The sequence below is a fragment of the Berghia stephanieae genome, chromosome 1 (assembly GCF_034508935.2).
Source record: "Berghia stephanieae isolate SIO BIC M18660-M18661 chromosome 1, UCSD_Bste_1.3, whole genome shotgun sequence".
NCBI classification, from domain to species: Eukaryota; Metazoa; Mollusca; class Gastropoda; order Nudibranchia; family Aeolidiidae; genus Berghia; species Berghia stephanieae.
This window is the reverse complement of record NC_088360.1, coordinates 23,487,470-23,508,959: the sequence shown is the minus strand read 5'-3', so window position 1 is coordinate 23,508,959 and position 21,490 is coordinate 23,487,470. Positions and strand designations below refer to the sequence as shown.

The window sequence follows — 21,490 nt, the reverse complement described above, 5'->3', positions numbered from 1 at the left end:
TCACTCATACTTGTAATTAGGTGCCCATAACGTAAACAAACGTCAAGAAGCACATGGCAAACCACATGTTCTGTCTTGACAGCTCAAGTTTCAATGTAAATTATAGAAAAAAATAACCTTTAAAATTTGGCTTTAGGTGCAAAAGAAACACATATTCATAAATACTCGATTATGCATCAAATATGTCTAATATGGATATTTATGGAACAAAAGGTAAAATTTATCAAATTTCCAGTCTATCTATTTTAGACCAAGCAATTATTGCGCTGTGTGAACAAAACGAGAATTATCGGAGCCTGATTTTCAGAATAATTAGTCTTATATTATTATTTCTGCAACTGTTAGATTTTATGTAAACATTTACAATACTGAAAGTGTATTGCCTACAACTCAAACACAAAATTGGGAGACCTATATTGTGCGTAAATTTTTCCGGCCCCTAACGAAAATCACAAGCAACTTGTTATTGTTTACGTTTGGGGCACCTAATTATACTGCTCTATTAATTTCGGTGGCGTTTTTATGCACCTCCGTTGGCGGTGATCGTAAATTAATGAAAATGTTGCTGCATACGTCCATGAGGTTTAAATAGTTTTAGATTGTAGTTTAGCACGCTGCTTAGTGATTACCATAGTGTACGTTTATACAATGAAATAATTAAAGAATAAGAACAATAATTTAAAATCAAAGTAAAAAGAACTGATCTCAAATAAATAAATAATTTTAGAAAATTAAAATCGAAGTTTTTTAACAACATGTTAAAAAGTTTTTGAAAAAACACAAAAACAAACCAAAGAAAAAAAGAAAGAAAAAAAAATGATGTCTTTCTCTGTAAAGTAAACTTTTTTTTTTAATGTCTACAATGGGAATCGAACCCAGTACTTTCAGTTTGATCAGATTTATAGGGTCTTTCTCAAATTTACCCAACTATGTCTTTCTAAAACATATTTTTCCTTCAATGCAACTTCTATTTTCTGGTTTTATATTTCGATTTTTAAATTATTATATTTTTATATCAATTTATTAACAAAAACATCCTAAAGATATCACAAATTATATAACTTTCGCATGTCCAAATACAGAAACACAATATCGCTGATGAAATTGGGTGGGATGCGCATGCGTGACGGAGGTGTATAAAAACGGTCCGTTAAGATACACTGTCAACGGAGGTGTATAAAAACACTACGATTTCTTAATTGAATCTTAATCTTTGTGATTATTATCTCGTCGAAGTGTGTTCAGTTTCATCCGTTAACTAAGCAAATATCCAAAGCTAATCGCGTACATTTTATAGTTTAATTTGTTGGTAAAACTCACAATCTAGACGGATTCACTGTCCCTTTCAACGCGTTTTCAAACCAAATCTGAAGAAGAAGGGGGGGGGGGGGGGAAAGGGTTGTAATCAAGCGTCGTGTCTCGCTAGTCCTTCATGTTTAGTTTTATTGTCGGATTGTGACATCTTGTATAGCGCCTTGAGGACATTTAGTGGATATAATGCAGTATGATATTCATGTATCGAATTATGCTCAATGCGATGGCAAAACCTCTCAGTCACGGAATAACATGCGAGGTACAATGGTATAAAGTAATGTGTAGACCAAATTACGAACTTTAGGAGCAGGCACCGGTATAAGATAAAGAACTGATCAAGTGTGTATGAAATGTGCCAGACAAAGCAAGAAAGAAAAAATACGAGAAAAAAAAATCCAGTAGACCTCGACTGGGGATCGAACCTCAGACCTTCTGAATACCTATCAGACATGCTACCATTACACCACAGTGGCTCCCGATAGTTGGGACAATTGTAATATTCTTCACAAGGGTAGGCTACGCGTGTTACGCTGCGAACCCTCGCTTGTATCAAACAACGCATACATTGGACATGAGAGGACGAGGACGAAGACATTTGAGTTTCTCCATTTTGTTAATGTTTTTTGCTGTTGTTAAAAATATAAAATAGACATGTTAGATACACGTATAATACATTTTCTGAAAGCTGATACCAATACCATGAAGAATGTGAAAACATTCCAACGCTTACAGTCACAGATCATTATATATGTATTCAAAACAGAAATAAATCAGTACATGAAACAGAGAGATGATTTTCACGAACAAATATCATATCCAAAAACAATTACTAAAATAACTATCATTATATTACTATTACTAAGTACTTATTATACATTTGACTATTTCCCTCCAACTCCAAGACAGACTCAGACGACTCTGGCCCGGCAGTACAAAACCAAATAATCTCATTTATTATTATTAAGTAAGACAAAATGTCAGTACAGTATATGTTATTGTTTTGGGATATGATATTTGTTCGTGAAAATCATCTCTCTGTTTCGTGTACTGATTTATTTCTGTTTTGAATACATATATAATAATCTGTAACTGTAAGCGTTGGAATGTTTTCGCCAAATAAAGAAATTTACGAGCAGGCACCGGTGTAAGATAAACAACTGAACAAGTGTGTATGACACGGTTCGATCGAGGTCGACTGATTTTGTGGGATGGTTTGTTTTTTTTGTTTTTTTTTGTTTTTTTTTTTTTTTTTCTTGTATTTTTCTTCCTTGTTTTGTCTGTCACCTTTCATACAGACTTGTTCAGTTCTTTAATTTGCAGACCCTCTCTCGTGTACGTCATTGTCATTACAAATAATTAAGTTTGAATAAAGGATCTAAGTTTGTGATGGAACTACAGCTAACTGTATTTTTGAAATGTTTTTTTTTTTTTTTTCTTTTCCATTTTCTTTATTTTTCCTTCTTTTTTTTTCTGTTTGAAAGTACATTTTGTAAGTACTAATTGGGTTTTGTTGAATACCCAGTACTGATACTAGTTTATACCCAGACTTAGTTCCCGGAAATTCTTGTTTTTGACGAAGTCAGACAGACTGAATCAGCCAGCAGACTATTTTTTATTAGTTCTAAAGAATATTTTATCCCCTTTTGTTTTTTTTTTTCTGCTTGTGTTGTAATTAATCACCTACTTTATTTGTACTCGTTGACATTTTAAGTGCGGACAAGCACATTCTTTGAATGTATTCAGCTGGCCGATGGGGGTTGACAAAGAAATTCTAAAACCTGGAGACGGTAAGAAATGAAAGTCAAATAATTATAAATTGCCCCTAGCCTAGACATATCTATCTATCTAGGGTATTAATTATTAATACAAACAGTTCTTAATCGGTGGGAACCAATAATAATAATAACAATAATACCAATGAGGACTTTAAATTTTTTTGCCAGGATTTATAATTAGACGAATGAGAAATTCCAGGACCACTTAAACAATAAAGTAAAGGGACTTTTCAAATTCTTCTTGATATTGATATCACCATGGACCATGGATTTATCTCTAGATCGGTAAACATTGAATCTAGATGTTTTTATTTGGAAACGATTTATTCAGACTAACATTTAACACCAGACAGTAATTAGAAGACTTACAATTTATCAAAAGCAGCATTTACATTATGCTCTTGAGATGGTAAAAAGACGAATATAAATATTTAACCATTTAAATTGTAATAAAAAGGTCCATTTATTTTATTTCTCACATTCTTGCGAATGATTGACCCTCCATATGTAAATTAGAGAATCCGCGTCTTTTGAATATTAATATCAAGACTCGCATTTCTCGGGCTTCCACTGATTTTTTTGTTGTTTTTTTTTCTGGACAGAAAATCGTTATCTAATGACTTAATCACTTAATCCATTATAAACTGATTTTTAGACTTGGCTTTCTTTGTTTTCAATAATTCATTATTTTAGCTTTATTTTCATTTACAAATCAAATCTTGGTTAATTATAGTCTTAGGACAAAATGTAATAAAATATTTTGAGTTAATGTTAATCAGACTGAGTCAAAATTTCATGTAGGAAATGAGCTATATAAGTGTTAAGTGTTATCTATTTTAAAGATTATCTATAATTTAGTATTTATAATATGTCATCAAGTAAGCTAGAGAGAGAGAGAGACTCGTCTTTTATTTGATTCTCATTACCTTTTTATTGTATATTTTCTTTAGGTGCTACTTACCCCAAAACAGGCCAGTTGGTTGTGGTTCACTATACAGGTAATTAGGCATCCTTTGTCCTCAGGAACCATTAAAAATCTCAAGATGTTTCTCAGTTATTCTATAATTTGAATTGGAATTGCTTCATATGCTTTTGATGATTAACAAGTTTCAAGTTCTTACACTGTACTTTAATTGATACAATATTTTTATATGACTTTTTAATCACGTTTATACAGTTAACACGACTTTAGTCAATCTTTGCAGGACATAAATCAAAGTTCGACTTAAATTTAAAAAATAAAATGAAGAATGTATTTATAAAAGGTGTTAAATTGTGACCTTATTTAGAAGTATTTAAATATAATTCAGTGTATTATTCATGCAGATAGCGTATTGGTACTAAGACCACCAAGGACTACAACTCAGCAGTATTGATAATTCAGCCTTTGTTCTGTTCCCTGTTTGAACCATTCCCCTTTGAATTACTTTATGTCAGAATTTTTTATTATTACGTTTTCTCTCTTTTTACTGGTGCTGAAATTATCAAATAGAGTGTCGCGAACACTTATAATCCCCTAAAACCAGCGAACAGCACAAAGAAACACAACTTAATTTGTTACAACAATGTTGATTTAAGCGATGCAGCATGAATTAAGATTAAACATCAAATTGATGAACTTGAGACATTTGAAATTAGATTAAAAGACTTGGAATTCAGAGGAATTAATTTGGCAGGAAAAATCAATTTTCAGGGAGAGAACAAGAACTTAATAAGAGCAGGTGTTCTATTCTCTGGCTGACAAAGTTATCTCCTTTTATCCATGAGATTTTGTACAGCTTTGTGGTCTTGTGGTAAGACACTCGGCTTCTGACCTATAGGTCTCTGGTTAAATTCCTGCTGTCAGTGGTGCAAAGTTGAGTCCATGGAGAAGGCTCTTTACTCACATTCTGCCATCTTATGAGACGTAAATGAGTTCCTTATCAGTAACTGTCAAAATTTCAAAATGTATTCATGCCTTACAAAGTCTTCTCCTATAAGTAAGTTGATGTTACTGTTAGCTTGTAGCTGTTTTGAATACACTTTGAGAATATTAATTGGATATAAAAGTTCTAATTCAGGTTGAAGAGAAAGTGGTAATTATCTGCTCTACAAAATATAAAATGATATAGCTTTTCATTCGATCTCATTTTTTATGAATGATTTATTTAAAAAAGAGAAATGTGATCCATATTCTCAAAACGATGTTATGTTGGAGTGTTTTGATGCTGAAAATTGAATTGATTGACAAAAGTATAAAACTTGGGTTAAGTTTATATGGGTTTTAACAGAATAAAGATATTCCCATAAACAGCAACAGCCCAAATTTTCATATGTCTGATCATTTTAAGCTTGAATTAATTTTTAGCATCATCTGCTCTCTAACATAATACAGTTGAAGCTGTACTTCCAATACTATAGCAGCCACTTAATTGGAATGATTTGTCTGTGACAAAAACTTTATTTTCTATACAATATTTATATTGGTTAATCGGAATGCATGCCAGTTAATTGGAACGATTTCAGAGCTTTAACTTATGTTCTAAGAAATTTTCCTGTCTAAGTAACCAAAAAGATAAATAACCCTATTAAGATTAATGAGAATGGAATCATCCCTTGACTTCTTCAAAGTAACAAATTGGTTGTTAAATAATTATGACATGGAGACTATCACCAGCTATTCCCATTTATATGGTGATATGGTATACTTTATCCATTTGACCGTTTCGAGCAGCAACAAATGATTCATGAGAACGCAGATAGTGATGCAATAGTTTAGTTGTATTAAACATCGTAGTTTATGGTGGAACAGGATTCATGTTTTTTTGTTTACTTATTTGGCATGTTCTCGGAATAGCATCATTATCATAAATAAATGTGTGGTTGTAACAGATCGTTACCCATTTTAATTGATCTACAATCATGACAAAGGGAAGAATATTTTAGAGAAGTGAATGAAAGGATGCTCTGTATTGCCATATCTTAAAGCTAATACTAATACAATAGATGGGTGTGTAGTTTTGATGCGTTGGTCCAATTATGGAGCCCAGTTTAGGAATCTGTTAAATGAAATGCCACTTAATTGAAATAGATTCTGCATATTGGTGCTGTTCCAATTAAATAGCTTGCATTGTACCAGTTTGATGCAATATATCGTAGATTATCATTGTATCCACTCTCTTTCCCCATCAATTTTCAGCATCCTTGACATCAGGCCAAGTCGTTGACTCATCGAGAGATAGAGGAAGTCCTTTCAAATTTAGAATTGGAAAAGGAGAAGTTATCAAAGGTATTATATATATGGTGAACAAAAAAATTTTAAAAAATAAGTGGGATTGGGGGGCAGACTTTGTCGCATTAGTCGCCTAGTCGTTGACATCCAGGGATGAGGAAGCCCTTTCAAATTTAGAATTGGAAAAGAAGTTGTCAAAAGTATTATATATGGTAAACCAAAAAAAAGTGGGATTGGGGGGCAGACCTTGATGCATTATCATTACATTTCATAAGTTTTCAATAACTTCTTACTTATCTGAACCAGCGACCATATATTTAAGTTGGATGTCTTTTGTAGTTGCTCCAGGTGACCTTACAATGTTGCATTTTTGATTCTTGAAATTGGTGGGGTCGGGGGGGGGGGGGGGTCTGAGATCTTCAAAGGGTTTACATTCAAGCAAATGGTGTTTAACTCTTTCATTGGGGACAGGAAGGGGATATGTCTGTTGTAATTTTACTTAGTTGGCTGTTGAGTGGAATGTTTTATGTTCACAGTTGAATTACGAGATTACTTAGGCTATTAGTCTTTATTTTACAGGAGTGGTCATATGAGTAATTCAACCTGTGGTAGGCCGACTTATAGCCAAACTGTTCATCTATATATATATATATATATATATATATATATATAAAATATAATATATATATATAATATATATATATATATATATATTTATATATATATATATATATATATATAATCTTTCTCTCTCTCTGGGTGGGGTTCCTGACCTCTCATAGTGGGCAGGGAGGCACTTACTTTGTCTTCTATCCCCCTATATCTATTTTCCAACCTGATTTCTGTCTTTATCTTGGAATGAGATTACTGTGTATTGTCCTGGCCCTGACTGGGAGGGAAACAGTCAAATGTATAGATAGAGTTTTGGGCGATTTTTTTTTTGTCTTGTATATCATATCTCTCTGTTATGAATTGTATTATGATTTGTTTATTATATATTGTATATAATATGATTTATAAACATTTGAGCGTATTCCTCTTAGTCGGGACCTGTACTTGTTGTCTGGATGAGACTTTTAGTTGATCTCAAACTGTTCTTTGACAGTGTGCTCTTGGAATCTTCATCTGTTTCCTATGTGTTTCAATTCCCCTTTGTCTTACCTTTTCTTGTGTGCTTTCATTGTAATTCTATAACTTTTTACTATCCCATTTTCTTCTTTTTTACTGGCGCTGATATGACTGAAATGTGTTGTCAGTGCCGTAAAACCCTTAAAAACAATCTCTCTCTCTCTCTCTTCTCTCTTCTCTCTCTCTCTCTTCTCTCTCTCTCTCTCTCTTCTCTCTCTCCTCTCTCTCTCTCTCTCTCTCTCTCTCTCTCTCTCTCTCTCACACTCTCTCTCTCTCATAAGCTAGTTTAATATTAATGGCATGTACAAATTCAGCGTAAAGCAATATCCCTTTTTTTTCTTCTTTTTTTTGTTTTGCTGCAAAATCAAGTATGTTCCTAAATTATTTACAATACCTAACTGTTACATATTGTAGAATTTACTATAAGATTCTTGAACTTCTACGTTTGAAAATTGGAACAAGTTGTCAATGTCGGTGCACAACTTTGATAGCATGCATTGGGAACTAGTTCAAAATTTCAAAAGCAGCAGTTAAAGAATCGTATTATTATACCCTCCAATGAACTCACCTAGATTATTTTTTATCAAAATGTATGATTGGTTCTAAAATTTAACAGAGATTGTCTCTCAATAGCTGCAGTGTATATAATTCCAATTACCAATAACGAATCTTCTTTTTAAAAAAAATTTTCCTCAGGTTGGGATGAAGGAGTAGCAAAGGTGAGTGTCATATTTTGTGTATTACTTCAATTGGCTTTGTGGTGTGACTCCGGCCTTCCTACTTGTTTAACCCCCTGGTTCGACCTGTAGGTCCCAGATTTGATTTTCACAGTGGTGGCACACTGTGGAGTTCTTTGAAAAGGATTGAACTCATTCTCACACCACACTCAGCTGTAAAACCAACAATAATGATAGCTTTTTCAAAAGGCTGAACTTTACACTGCCTTTTAACATGGGACGTATAATTATTTTTGATTCTAGATTCCAGATGGCGGCTGGAGGATTAGCGCTTTGAAGCTTCTTTGTAAAGTACTTTGAGCACCTTTAGTGGATATTGCGCTATATAATAGCTCAAGTTTTGTTAGGGGTTTTTTGTTGTTTTTTTTTTGTCTTAATATGAGACTTTTAATTGATTTGTTAATTATTTGTAAATTATTTAATTTAGGGGTACAATTGGAAACACTTGTTTCAGTTTGTTTAGTTTATTTTTCTTCTATTGTGTACTGTGTACTTTGACATGAAAAAATCTCTTAAAACCTGCCTTACATTTCATATTTGATTACAGATGAGCAAAGGTGAGAGAGCCAAACTAGTGTGCACTTCTGATTATGCCTACGGTCCCAGGGGTTACCCAGGTGCCATCCCCAAAAATGCCACGCTCGTCTTCGATATTGAGTTGATCAAGTTGGAATGAGTGACCAATGACTCCAAATAACCAATCCCACCAACAAATGTCAGGCCATTTTCATCAACATCATCAGTTTTCTTTAATAGATTAGGTGATAACAATTATGTCCCTATATTTGAAATATATATATATATATCAGTTATAATCTGAAGTGCAGTCATCTGTATGGTATAGGTACAAGATAAATATATTGAAACAAGATTTATTTTTTTCTATTTGTATTGAATGTAGACAATTCTCATCAACAAAATAAGCTTTCTCTTATATCTCAGGTGATAATAATGATGTCTCTATATTTGAAAAATATATTAGTTATAACCTAAAGTGCAGCCAATTGATTTTGGTTCTTGTAATGATATGACTAATGTTATCAGATACTGGTGGTATTATTAATGGTATCAGTTACATTAAATGTATGAATTAATTGATTTCTATCCAATTGGTAATGTGAGACAGCTTATCAGGACAACCTTTTTTCATCTATTTTGCTGGCCGTTACCCAATGTTCAAATCGAGGGCGTCCAACACTAACCATGTAAATGTCACGTGCTGTGTTTTTTTAGCTTATATAAAGCCCAACTTCTCCCCTACCCTTGTGACCAACAGAGACTAACTACAATCCCATTTTTTAGCGTGAATAGTCATGTGATCAAAACACACATAAGAAGTGTTATTGCTGAAGCGACACTTGGTGTTTTGTGGGTTATTTTCTCAAAATCATTTTTCTCACACCTACACAGTTAAAGTTTGATTTAATCAATATTTTGTCCTGCTCCCTGTGGATATATTAATAATTTCCAATTTTTTAGCCATGTAACAATTTTTTTTTCTTTTGTTCACTGTGTATGGTAATAAATGAGAAAGTCGAAAAGGTACTGGAGTATACCTTCGCTATGACTTTGAACTAGTCCCATGCTCTTGTTTTCTTCCTAGGTTCCTATTTATGACCAAAGAGTTATTGCAAGAATTGATAAATTATAATCTATGATTTTATTGGTTTATCATAATGCTACCTTTTGAAGGCAATTATGATTTGGCCAAATGCGCCACAAGTTTAACTCTTGAAACCAAAACAATTGAAGAGTAGTTCCCAAACATCATGTATTTGATTTTTCGGCTATTTGAGATTTGTCTTCCATGAGTTGAATTGAATCCTAAACTTTATTTAAAGTATCAGTTGGCACAACAATTTCCTTAGATTAATATCAAATGTTTAAATCACAGTCAAATAATAGAAATAAAGAGAGATAATCTTCAGTATTTCAAAATGGGAAAAATTTTACCAATTTTTGGGGGGGAAAATTGCTCTTCGATCATTATGAGAAATTGTAATTCAGAAATGCTAACTGTTACGAAAATTATGAATTTTTAAAGTAGAATGCAATTTCAAAATGTATGAAAACTGTGTATTAATGGCAATCCACTATTTTCCTAGTATTAAATAGTTATACTGTGCCACAACATGAACAGTGTTCAATTTTTCTCATGAAATGGAGAATGTGCTGGATAATTTCTAATTCTTGAAGTTGGCATCTTCGTCTAATGTAAATTAAATTTATAGCAAAAATAAGGCATAATAATAATAATATTAATAACAAGATAATTCCCTGATACGAAATGACTGTTAAAACGGAAAATATCTGGGAAGACTGAATACTATTGTAAAGCCCAGGAGAATCCATCAAACACTTATATCATATCATATATGCCTTAATTGTCTTTACTGTTTCCTTTGAAACTCTTATTCTCATGCATCAAGAGAACGAGAGGATTGAAACATTTGAAAAATCCTCTTATATATTCAATGTTTTGCTGGGAAATGCAATGTGGTTAAAAGGAAGAATGTATATCATACATGTAACTCCAAAGCATTTTGATGCGAGTTTGAAACAGCATGGTTGCCATTAATGCAAAGTTCGTAAAAAAAAAATGATTAAATGAAACTTTTTCTTCTTTTCTTTTTTTATCATTTTTACCACTAACAAAATATTTGATGAAATGAATAAAGTGTTTTAGAAAATGTACTTTTGCAAAATAAAAGCAGAGCAATAGAATGCTTTTAAACAAATGTTTTCCTTGAAATATTATTGATAAAATTATTGCAGTGCTAGAACATCGATTTACTCTAAAGAAAAACATTTCATTAAAATGATGTGAGTGCAATGTTAACACAAACTTATTCAGTGCCTGAAAAAGAACTTGGGTGATATACATTTAGTGCTAGTAAAATTGAATCCATTGCCAGAAATGTGTGGATAAACTAGATTTAGTAATAGATACTGTTGTGATGAAATAAGTGCAGTACACGACAATTGAAAATATTCTCTGCCGTATTAATTTCTTTTAATTTTCCTTCTTTTTTTTTAAAAAGTAAGTAAATCTTCTGCCTGTTTGTTCTTGGTTATTTATATTTTAGCTTATGATATCTTTAGGTTATGATTTTGATTTACATTTGTACTATTTTTGTTAGATTGCTTGTTTTTTTGTTTCAGCGGTCTCTCATATAACCTCAATTGTGTTGGAAGAGACCTAAAGCAACAAACAAACAAAAAAAAAAAAAAGTTTATTATCAGACCTGTAAATCCTCTGACTAAAAGCGGAAGTCCAACTGACCAGTATTGGTCAGCAATTGATCCACCGCCCTTCTTCAATTTCTTGGAAAAGTTCTTTTGAAAAATGAATTAGCAAAACACTCCTCTCCTACCACTATTGTGTAAGTGTCACAACCCCAACCTCCCACTTCCCTGTCCATCCTCCCAATCTCAGCGGAGCATTGTCAATATGCAAACTTCACTTCTAGTAGCTTCCCTCGTACAAAAGTCAGAGTATCTGTGCTATTATTAGTCTACTACAAAAGCTCAACTTATGTTTTTTCTCAACTATGAAATTCTTGATATTATTATTATTATACTGCAGTTGTACAAAGTTAAGGGAAAAGGGATTTTAATTCCATTTTTACTCTCAACTTTTGATTTTCGGATTCACTAATGACATTGTCTTAAAAATCTTAATCTGGTTTGCCTCAATTTCAAAGTACCAGAAGATTTTGTCGACCATTCTGCTGACCTAAAACCTATTGAGAGTGGTGTAAAAAGCAAATTTAAGTTTACAAAAAGTTCAGACTTTGATGTTTTCCAATATTTACAGGTCTGATTAATATTTTAATGTGAATGGCTGCTTACAACAATTCATTTTTCATTCACTGTCATCGTGATGCAGACATGTACACGATTACTTTATATACCGGATCAAGAACGACTGAAGACTTAGATTACCTTGTGCTCTCTGTTCCCTTCAAATCAGACCCTCACAAATGATTGATTGATCTCCTTTCTCTGATTGTAAAACATAATATGGTGTTATGAACAAATTGAACCCTCAAGTTTCAAGTGTTAGTTTTTTTAACTTGAATGAAAAAGTGTCTGTCATATTTAAAATTTAGCATGGGTAATTCAAAAATGGTTTCTCTAATGTATTACGGTTATATGGTTGGACTGCATTTATTTTGATAATACAGTTTTCATATTTTATTGAAAGGATATTATCCATTTTCATTATCCTAATTTTATTCACTTATCTCAACACGTATGGATAATGCTGTTTTAGTACAGAATTTGAGCTCAAACTTTAAGATTCCTAATGTCAGAAAGAAGATTATTAACATTTATCTCTATTTTGTCTGCTTGGAGTTATAGGTAAAATGAAGATTCTACCATTTTTTCGTACTCATTTCTTTTATTTAACATTTTGTCTATAATAACTCGTCATTTGTAACTCGTCAGAATATTGGTATTGCATACCTTAGAGTTTTCAGTCATCCTGCATGTAGGTTTCAAAATGTTTTAATCTCTTAACTGGGATTCATGACGGATTGCAGTGGCTGTTATAAAATGTTAAAAACAAAATAAGTCACACAGTTGAGTGCCAAACTATTTCTTTTCATTCTTTTTAGTGAATGAAATTGGCATGAATGATGGAGAAATTCACCAAAAAGCATCATTCCATTTTTCAAGTATAGATTTTAAGGAGTCATCCGGCTGTATTGGGATGGTATATATAAATGTAAATATAACTCGTGTTGACTATTAAATGATATTGATATGATATGAGCCATTGAGTCTTATAATAATAATGGGTGAGACTTGACTGATTTCTAGATGGTATACTATATAAATCGTTTTTAAAAAAAGCTGATTAATATTTTGACTTGATGAAAACGTTCACACTCATTAGACTTCGGGCATTAGGTGTACAATAATATCATTTTTTCCTTGGTCAGGATTTGTTAGAATGACAATGAATTGTGAATTGCTTTCATGTATGATGTATTATGATTTCTAATATATTATATTCAATATATATCTGCTCTACTCTGAAAAAAAAAAAAAAATCACGTTTTAAAAATTTCGGCCAAAAAACTTGTCCTTCAAATTTCCCTCATCTTGTCTAGAACTCTCAAACCTGGGACTTAAAGGAGACTCGGGTTTGAGAGTTTTAAACAAGATAAGGTTCATTTTAATTGATTGATATTTAAAAGATGAATTTTCTGGACAAAAATTTTAAAATGTGTTCTTTTATTTTTTTTTTAGAGTACCGCAGCATCATATTTTCTAGAGTAAGAATGCAATTTAGTTGTGTGTTGAAAGGTTTATGATTGGTCTGACTCATCAAAGATATCTTGGTATATTTGCAATATTATATTTGTTGTTATGTTTTATGATTGATACAATGTAAGTTTATATCATTTTATTTCATTGAATTTCAAGTACTCATAATATAATGTATGTCTTTGTTTCATCCTCAAAACATTTGCAATAGATTAGTTACACCAAATAGGCTGTCCCATTTTCCTCGTTTAAAATGTTATGTGTTCCAGGGAAGGGTGGATTGGTACACTTAAAGAGATCGTATTCTACCTTAAATGCAGATTGAAATTGTAAGGATTGACAAATTTTTCATCGGAACATAATTTGATTGTTTTTAAAGTAGTAAGTCTATACCAAAATGGAAAATCAAGACTATTAAATAATGAAATTGTATTTGTTAATGGTGAGCATGCTTTGTGTTTTGTTTTGATTTTGGCCTTTGAATTTGCTGTTGTTTTTGTTTTTGGTATTTTTAATCTGGTTTGGTTTTGTTTGATTTATTCGGGGGGGGGGAGTTGTTGAAAACATCAAGCCATTTTGAAAAGAAAAAGAAAAAATAAGTCTTCTTCGTTGAAACTGCTTTTCTTTATTTACAAGGCAAATGAAATTGGAGTAAGGTTTTTAAAGAATCTATCATTGTAACAGCTTGTCATTAATAGATTGAATCTCAGCTTGTCATTAATAGATTGAATCTAAAGCTGTTTGCCTATTGTTATACAGATGATCATTGTTACAATAAAAGGTGTTCAGATGTTCTTGAAGTATGATTTAGCTAACAGCTTAAAGCCATAGTAGTCCAGAACCAGTAGGCCCATGGAGCCGGAGTTTATCCCAGTTTCTATATCATGAAACAGACAATAACAATTTCTTGCTACACTTTGGATAGGACGCTAGTCTATCGCAAAGTACTCTCCACCTGATCTAACAGACCCTGCCACCCAATCACTGCTAGGTGGACAGGGGGTCGGATAAATATCTCGACTCCACTTAGTATTGATTTCCCTCCCTTTGCGTGTGAAGTGAGCGCTCTACAAAGCCATAGAGGGGGATGCAATTAATTAATTTACATTTCAAAATCTGAGGATATGTTTTGTCATAAAGAAATCTGATATTATCTTAATCCTCTTTTTACCTCTTTTGTTTTTATCATATTAAAGTTGGACTAGCGGGTGGTTGGATGGGAGCATCACCCTTGAATCATATACCTATGATGTTCGCATGGGTGTACGATCCGATAGTGATGTCGTTTCTTCTTCTCTTTAGCGGGTGGTTGGATGGGAGCATCACCCTTGAATCATATACCTATGATGTTCGCATGGGTGTACGATCCGATAGTGATGTCGTTTCTTCTTCTCTTTACTAGCCTATCCTGCTTCTTTGGTTTGTGATTGTATTTTTGACAGGGGATATTTTTTTTTCTGTAAATCTTCTGCCTGTTTGTTATTGGTTATTTATAATTTAGCTTATGATATCTTTAGGTTATGATTTTGATTTACATTTGTACTATTTTTGTTGGATTGCTTGTTTTTTTGTTTCAGCGGTCTCTCATGTAACCTCAATTGTGTTGGAAGAGACCTAAAGCAACAAACAAACAAAAAAAAATCTTCTTCTCTTTACTAGCCTATCCTGCTTCTTTGGTTTGTGATTGTATTTTTGACAGGGGATATTTTTTTTTTCTGTAAATCTTCTGCCTGTTTGTTCTTGGTTATTTATAATTTAGCTTATGATATCTTTAGGTTATGATTTTGATTTACATTTGTACTATTTTTGTTAGATTGCTTGTTTTTTTGTTTCAGCGGTCTCTCATATAACCTCAATTGTGTAGGAAGAGACCTAAAGCAACAAACAAACAAAAAAAACAAAAAGTTGGACTATCTTTTATCTTTTCCCCAGGTGGGGTGCTTATATCAATCATTAGTGCTAGCACCGCCAAATTGAAAATGTCATCTAAATACAATTATCATCGATTAAATCAATCGCAGCGGGTTTTGTTTTTGTTTTGTTTTTCTATAAAATATTTATTTTTTCTTTGTTTTGTTTTGCTGATTTGTCGCTTTTTATTGTTCCTTGATGTGGGGGTTCTTTTTCTTTTTTTTTTTTTCTTTTTTTCTTTTTTTTTTTTTTTGTTTGTTTGTTTTAACTCACTCAATCCTAGAGACTTTTGCTACTTTTCAAAATTGGAAAAAAACGTATTAAAAATGAACTTGTACATAGATAGTTTTATTCAACTATCATTTACATACAAAACCAAAAAACAATAACTTTGAAAGTTTTCTCAGAAAAAAGTAATAAATAGGCACGGGGTAAAAGTAACCTGGGTAAACTACGGACATAGTCGGTGTTAGGGTTGAGTGAGTTGAAGATAGTTGAGATAGTTTACTGGTGAATATATTGATTTATTATGTAATTTCTATATCCTTATGTTGAGGTCTTTTTTTTTTAAACGTTTTTGTCCGAATTGTTACACATGATACCAAGATTCCCTAATAAATATGGAGGATAATCAAATGCCTCATAATTCATTAGAAAAGTGTGTTGATCGTTTGTAAAGGAGTGTGACAAAGGAATTGAGGAGGAGGAGGAGGAGGAATGGAAGTCGACTTCACTGTGATGCTTGGGCGGAAATATCAACCTTGTCTCTCATCATAGTGGGCAGGGAGGTATTTGCTGTGTCTTCTATACCCCTGTATCTGTTTTCCTATTGTTTTCTGTCTTTGTCTTGGAATGAGATTACTTGGTTTTGTCCTGACCCTTGTCGGACTCCTTGACTGGGAGGGAGACAGTCTAGTGTATAGTTATAGTTTTTGGAGATGATATTTTTTTTCCTTGTAAATCATCTCTCAGTTATGCACTGTTATTTTTTCATTTTTAACATTTGATTTGTAAACATGTGAGTGTATTCCTCTTAGTGGGATCTTGTGCTGGTGTCTGGGTGAGACTTTTAGGTGATCTCAAACTAAGTACACTGATAGTGTGCTTTTGCAATCTACATCTGTTCCATATTTGAACCATACCCCTTTTTCTTACCTTTTCCTCAAGTCCTTTTAACTGTACATCCAATTTTCTTCCTTTTTACAGGCGCTAATATGACCTAAATGTGATGCAAGCGCCGTAAAACCCTTAACGTAAAAACAAAAACAAACAATTGGAAAGCATATTTTGATTTATTATGTTGGCTTGCGAACCTCTTGCAAACAGCTTTGAGCACTTTTAGTGGATATTGCTCTATATAAATGCTTTTTTAAACAGTGACTTTTCGGCATTTGGTTCACCAGACATGATACAATGATACCATAATATTATTGAAGCGATGAGTCATTTTATGGGTAACCTGTGTTTGGTTGAAACATGTGCTGAAAAGTAAATTCATCGTTTTAAATGAGATTTTTGTTTTGATTTTTTTTTAAAGTAGGAATTTTTCTTTCCTTCCTCGATATAACACTAACACACACTTTTCACATTTCATATTGTAAACCATAAATTCCACTTTTAACTCGTCATTACGACAATAATATCCCTTTTATGTTGTTTTTTGTTTTTTGTTTTTTTTTTTTTTTTGTGTGTTGGGGGTGGGGGGGGGGGGGGGTTAGGTTTTTGTTTTTTTTGTTTTTGCGATGGGTCACATTTATCGCTAGATACTTACTTCGTGTGTTTTATTTTACATTTTATTGACTCTTGTTGTAAACGGGATAAGTACGGAAGAACGTCCGCCGGAGGTAAGTCAGTGATGACTGGTCTGTGGTGATGACCACAGATTACACAGGAGTCCAAGAAGTCTGTGGTGATGACCACAGATTACACAGGAGTCCAAGAAGTCTGTGGTGATGACCACAGATTACACAGGAGTCCAAGAAGTCTGTGGTGATGACCACAGATTACACAGGAGTCCAAGAAGTCTGTGGTGATGACCACAGATTACACAGGAGTCCAAGAAGTCTGTGGTGATGACCGAGTTGTGATCTTATTATCGAAATGCATAATATTAATATCAAGCTGCCAGAGCAGTGAGTTGTTAAACTTTTCCAAAAATTTCAATCAGTCTTTATGGATAGTCTGCGCTTGGCTAAGAAGTTCACAACATTGCCATCCGGAAGTATAACGGATAAACGCACAAAACTATTTGTAACCATGAACGTTTATAGTCTGGTTAATACAGTTTAGTGAGAATTACTCATAAACGCGGATGGCAAAAAACAATAACAAAGACCCGAGTGAAGTCAACTTCGTTCTATCTATAGAGATATGAATTGAAATTGCTGTCTATCATATGTTTAAAAATCATTTGTGACCCATTCTCTCAAAACGGTATAATGCCGGGAGGAATTGGGCCCTGAGAAGTGAATATAGGTATAGAATGGTGAGATTGTGCGTATGACACTCGCTTTCGGATCGGAAGGTGTTGGATTCGAGCCTCGCTCTGTGCATAGTCGGAAAAGGCTTCTTGCTCACATTCTCTCATCGTACTCATGTGTAAAATGAGTACCTGGCCGTTTACAGTGTTGTCTCTGTCCGAAGCATTATAATATCGCCTAACAGGCGTCATGTCCCATCGTACATGTTAAATGTTGCTGTTGACCAGGGACCTATTGTAAAGCGCTTTGATTACGTTTAGTGGATACTGCGCTATATAAAAGCTCAATTATTATTGAGAAATGCGAATTCAGAGTTTTATGCTCTGCCAGAGATTGTATTTACTCTCCATAATAACGAAAAGAAATTAAGCCAAAGTTTCATATAATTTGTGCTTACATTTACATATCAATCTTTAGCTTCTAGTTCACCCCGACATAATACCGCTTTGATACGGTGGGTCACATTTATCAACATTAGTGAATTGACTAACCTTTTCCCGGACCTCAGGGTCCACATTTATTTAAGCGAACTAGATTTAGTCATTTATTCTTCTTCTTCCAGTGTCATCTCATGGGTTGAGGTCGACTTGAAATGACACGCCAATCTTCCCTGTTGACGGCTTGCTGACTGCATTCGGCTGCCGACAATCCTGTCCATGTCCTCACATCATCCATCCAAGTTCTTGCTGGCCTGCCTCTTCCTCTTTTCCCCTCAACTCTACCCTCAAGAATGTCCTTTATTACTAGTCTAGTAAATGACTTAATATAGTACACAGTGGTTAATACAGGGTAATGTAAATGTTGCTGCTCGAGGCTCGAAGAAATAAATAATAATGTGAAGTTGAATGTAAGCTTCACTTTAATTACAAAAACAGATCAAATGAACGTTTCGGGTTTTCCCTTTATCAACAAAACAGGATGAATGAAACACCACAGATGAATGAGATGATGTGGTAGTGGTGTAGTTAAGATGAATAATTATTCATCTTAACTACGCCACTACCACATCATCTCATTCATCCTGTTTTGTTGATAAATGGGAAACCCGAAACGTTCATTTGATCTGTTTTTTTTTTTTGTAATTTAATTGAAGCTTACATTCAACTTCACATTATTATTTATTAGTAGTTAATACAGAACAACAAAAATATCGCAAACTGATCGAAGCGATACATTACCATTTTGTTTGTTCAGCGTTTCTTTATTAGTTTTTCTTTTCTTTTTTTAAACATGAGCATTTATTTATATAAAGCAAAGCGTGCTCAAAGCGCTTTACAAGGAATCCAAAACCAACAGGAACATTTAACACGTAGGATGAAATATAACGCCGGTTAGGCGATATTAGAATTGGTTTCGACAGAGACAACGCTGTTACTGTTAACGGCTTTCATTTTACACCTGAGTACGGTGAGAGAATGTCAGTAAAGAATCTTTTTCAAAGGATACAATTTTGCGTTGACCAGAGTGGGACTCGAACCTGGAACCCATCGGTCCAAATGCGAGTGTATTACCTCTTAGACCACAAAGCCGCACGTATAATATGTTAATCAATTCACTTTAAATGATAATTTCACTATAAATCATTTACCGTCACATTGAATTGAAGTTGACATGTTTATCTTCACAGCCCCCCCCCCCCCCCCCCCCCCTTTTTTTTTTTTTTTTTTTTTTTTTTGTTTTTGTTTTGTTGGAAATCAATATCATGATGTTATAAATCTGTCGAGGCATAAAGCATTGTTTCGGTCGAATAGATCTCACAGTGAGCACCTGTATTATGAAAGGGAGGAAGTCCGGGGGGGGGGGGCTGTTGTATGTCGTGATGTCTATCAATATTATTATGTAAATTATAAATGATTGCTCTAACACGCCAACAGCTAAAACACGCATTGTGAAGGATAGTGTGTTTAGTAGCCCGAGGCAGTGTGTATTTCATACATATTGAAATATGCGTGTATCTCCTACGTGTGTATTCGTAGTAAAAGTGTATTGAAAGTGAAGTATAATATAGTAGTGTACGCTAGGGGACTCTCAGTTGTTATCTCATTTGCTTCTGGATGTCCAAGGCTCAAGGAGTAACTGACTGATTGCCGTCATCGCCTATTATCTGTAAGTGTAAACTGTAAACGCGTTCTTGGTGTGTTCTGGACATCACTCAGCTCTTTGTTATTGTTTTAAGATAACCATTTTAATGGTTATAATATAGTAGTTATAATATGTGACCCAACGTCTCAAAACGGTATTATGTCGGGATGAACCAGATGCTAAAAAGTCAAATTAAAGTTAAACTGGACAAAATTATGAATGATTGGTATTCAGCAACCTGAAATATGATATTCATTTTTCTCAATAACGTTTATAAACTCAACCCAAGTCTGATGTTTCTTGCTACAAATTTAATTTTCAGCATCTTGGTCGTCCCGACTTAATACCGTTTTGAAGTGAGGGGTCACATATATCAATCAGACTATAGGTGCTGTGCGCTTGGCTAAGAAACTCACAACATTGCCATCCAGAAATATAACGAAACCAACACACAAATCTGTGTAAACATTAACGTTTATAATCTAGTTAATACCGTTTAGTGAGAATTGCTGATAAACACGGATGGCAATACACAATAACAATGACCTAGGTGACTCCAACTTCATTCATCTTTAAACGTTTAAGAGTGCACATAGTTTTATGTGTCTGTACGTTAAATCCGGATGGCGGAGGTTGTATTCTACCTACGCATAGCATCAACACTTGTTATTCTATTCGCTTGAATTGCTAGCTCTGAGGAAAACTGTTATTTTTCATTAACATTGAATTGAGGTCGGTTTGCTCTCTCTCTCTCTCTCTCTCTCTCTCTCTCTCTCTCTCTCTCTCTCTCTCTCTCTCTCTCTCTCTCTCCCTCTCTCTCTCTTTATCTATCTATCTACCTATCCATCCATCTATCTATCTATCTATCTATCTATCTATCTATTTATCTATCTATCTATTTACCTCCATCTATCTCGTTTCCTTTTTAAATTTTATTTTTATTATTATGATTATGATTATTGTTAGATATTATTATTATTATTATTATTATTATTATTATTATTATTATTATTATTATTATTATTATTATTATTATTATTATTATTATTATTATTATATGGGAGTGAGAGTGAGAGACGTTGTTCTGTTCGTCCACGGGAATCCACGACCAACAAGATCCCTGCCTCGGCAGACTTTTGTATATATATATATATATATATATATAATATAATATATATATATATATATATAATATATATATATATATATATATATATATATTATTTATTTATTTAATTAATTTTTATTTATTTATTTTTTTTTTTTATTTTTTTTTTTGGAATGAAACGCGACCAACCTTCCCAATCCCTTATTGTGCCGGAACGAGACAACGTTTTATATCCTATCATTATAATGTGTAAGTAGTGTAAATGTGTTCTTGGAATTGGTGTGTAGCTACTTTATTCTTATTTATTTATTACACGTGCAGTTTTGTCTGTAATGACTGAATTGGCGTTTATTGGTCATTTACGACATGTAGTTGGGCACCTTTAAAGCAAGCGATGAATTTGGGGATAAATGATCTAAGTCGTTTTGTTTTTTGTTTTTTTTTTTTTAGTTGAAAGAAGTCAAGCA

General features: G+C 33.2%; 2 protein-coding genes across 4 annotated transcripts in view; both read left to right on the top strand.

The window, feature by feature from the left end:
* The first annotated feature begins 2,834 nt into the window (after positions 1–2,834).
* LOC144970658 (peptidyl-prolyl cis-trans isomerase Fkbp12-like) lies at positions 2,835–15,467 on the top strand. The gene is made up of 5 exons (XM_078910510.1): positions 2,835–3,101; positions 4,040–4,087; positions 6,268–6,357; positions 8,125–8,147; positions 8,713–15,467. Exons 1-5 carry the CDS (start codon positions 3,065–3,067, stop codon positions 8,839–8,841), a joined length of 327 nt encoding a protein of 108 aa, XP_078766636.1. The 5' UTR covers positions 2,835–3,064; the 3' UTR covers positions 8,842–15,467.
* A 4,232-nt stretch (positions 15,468–19,699) lies between these two features.
* The window catches only part of LOC144970636 (trimeric intracellular cation channel type 1B.2-like), a 28,344-nt gene continuing 26,553 nt past the window's right edge, over positions 19,700–21,490 (top strand). Inside the window, exon 1 of one of the 3 annotated variants that reach the window (XM_078910465.1) lies at positions 19,700–19,939. The gene's annotated coding sequence lies outside the window, so the exon portion shown is untranslated. Of the gene's footprint in view, positions 19,940–19,975; positions 20,025–20,351; positions 20,648–21,490 lie in introns of those variants that run through there. The other 2 variants (XM_078910498.1, XM_078910481.1) reach the window with 2 other exon arrangements.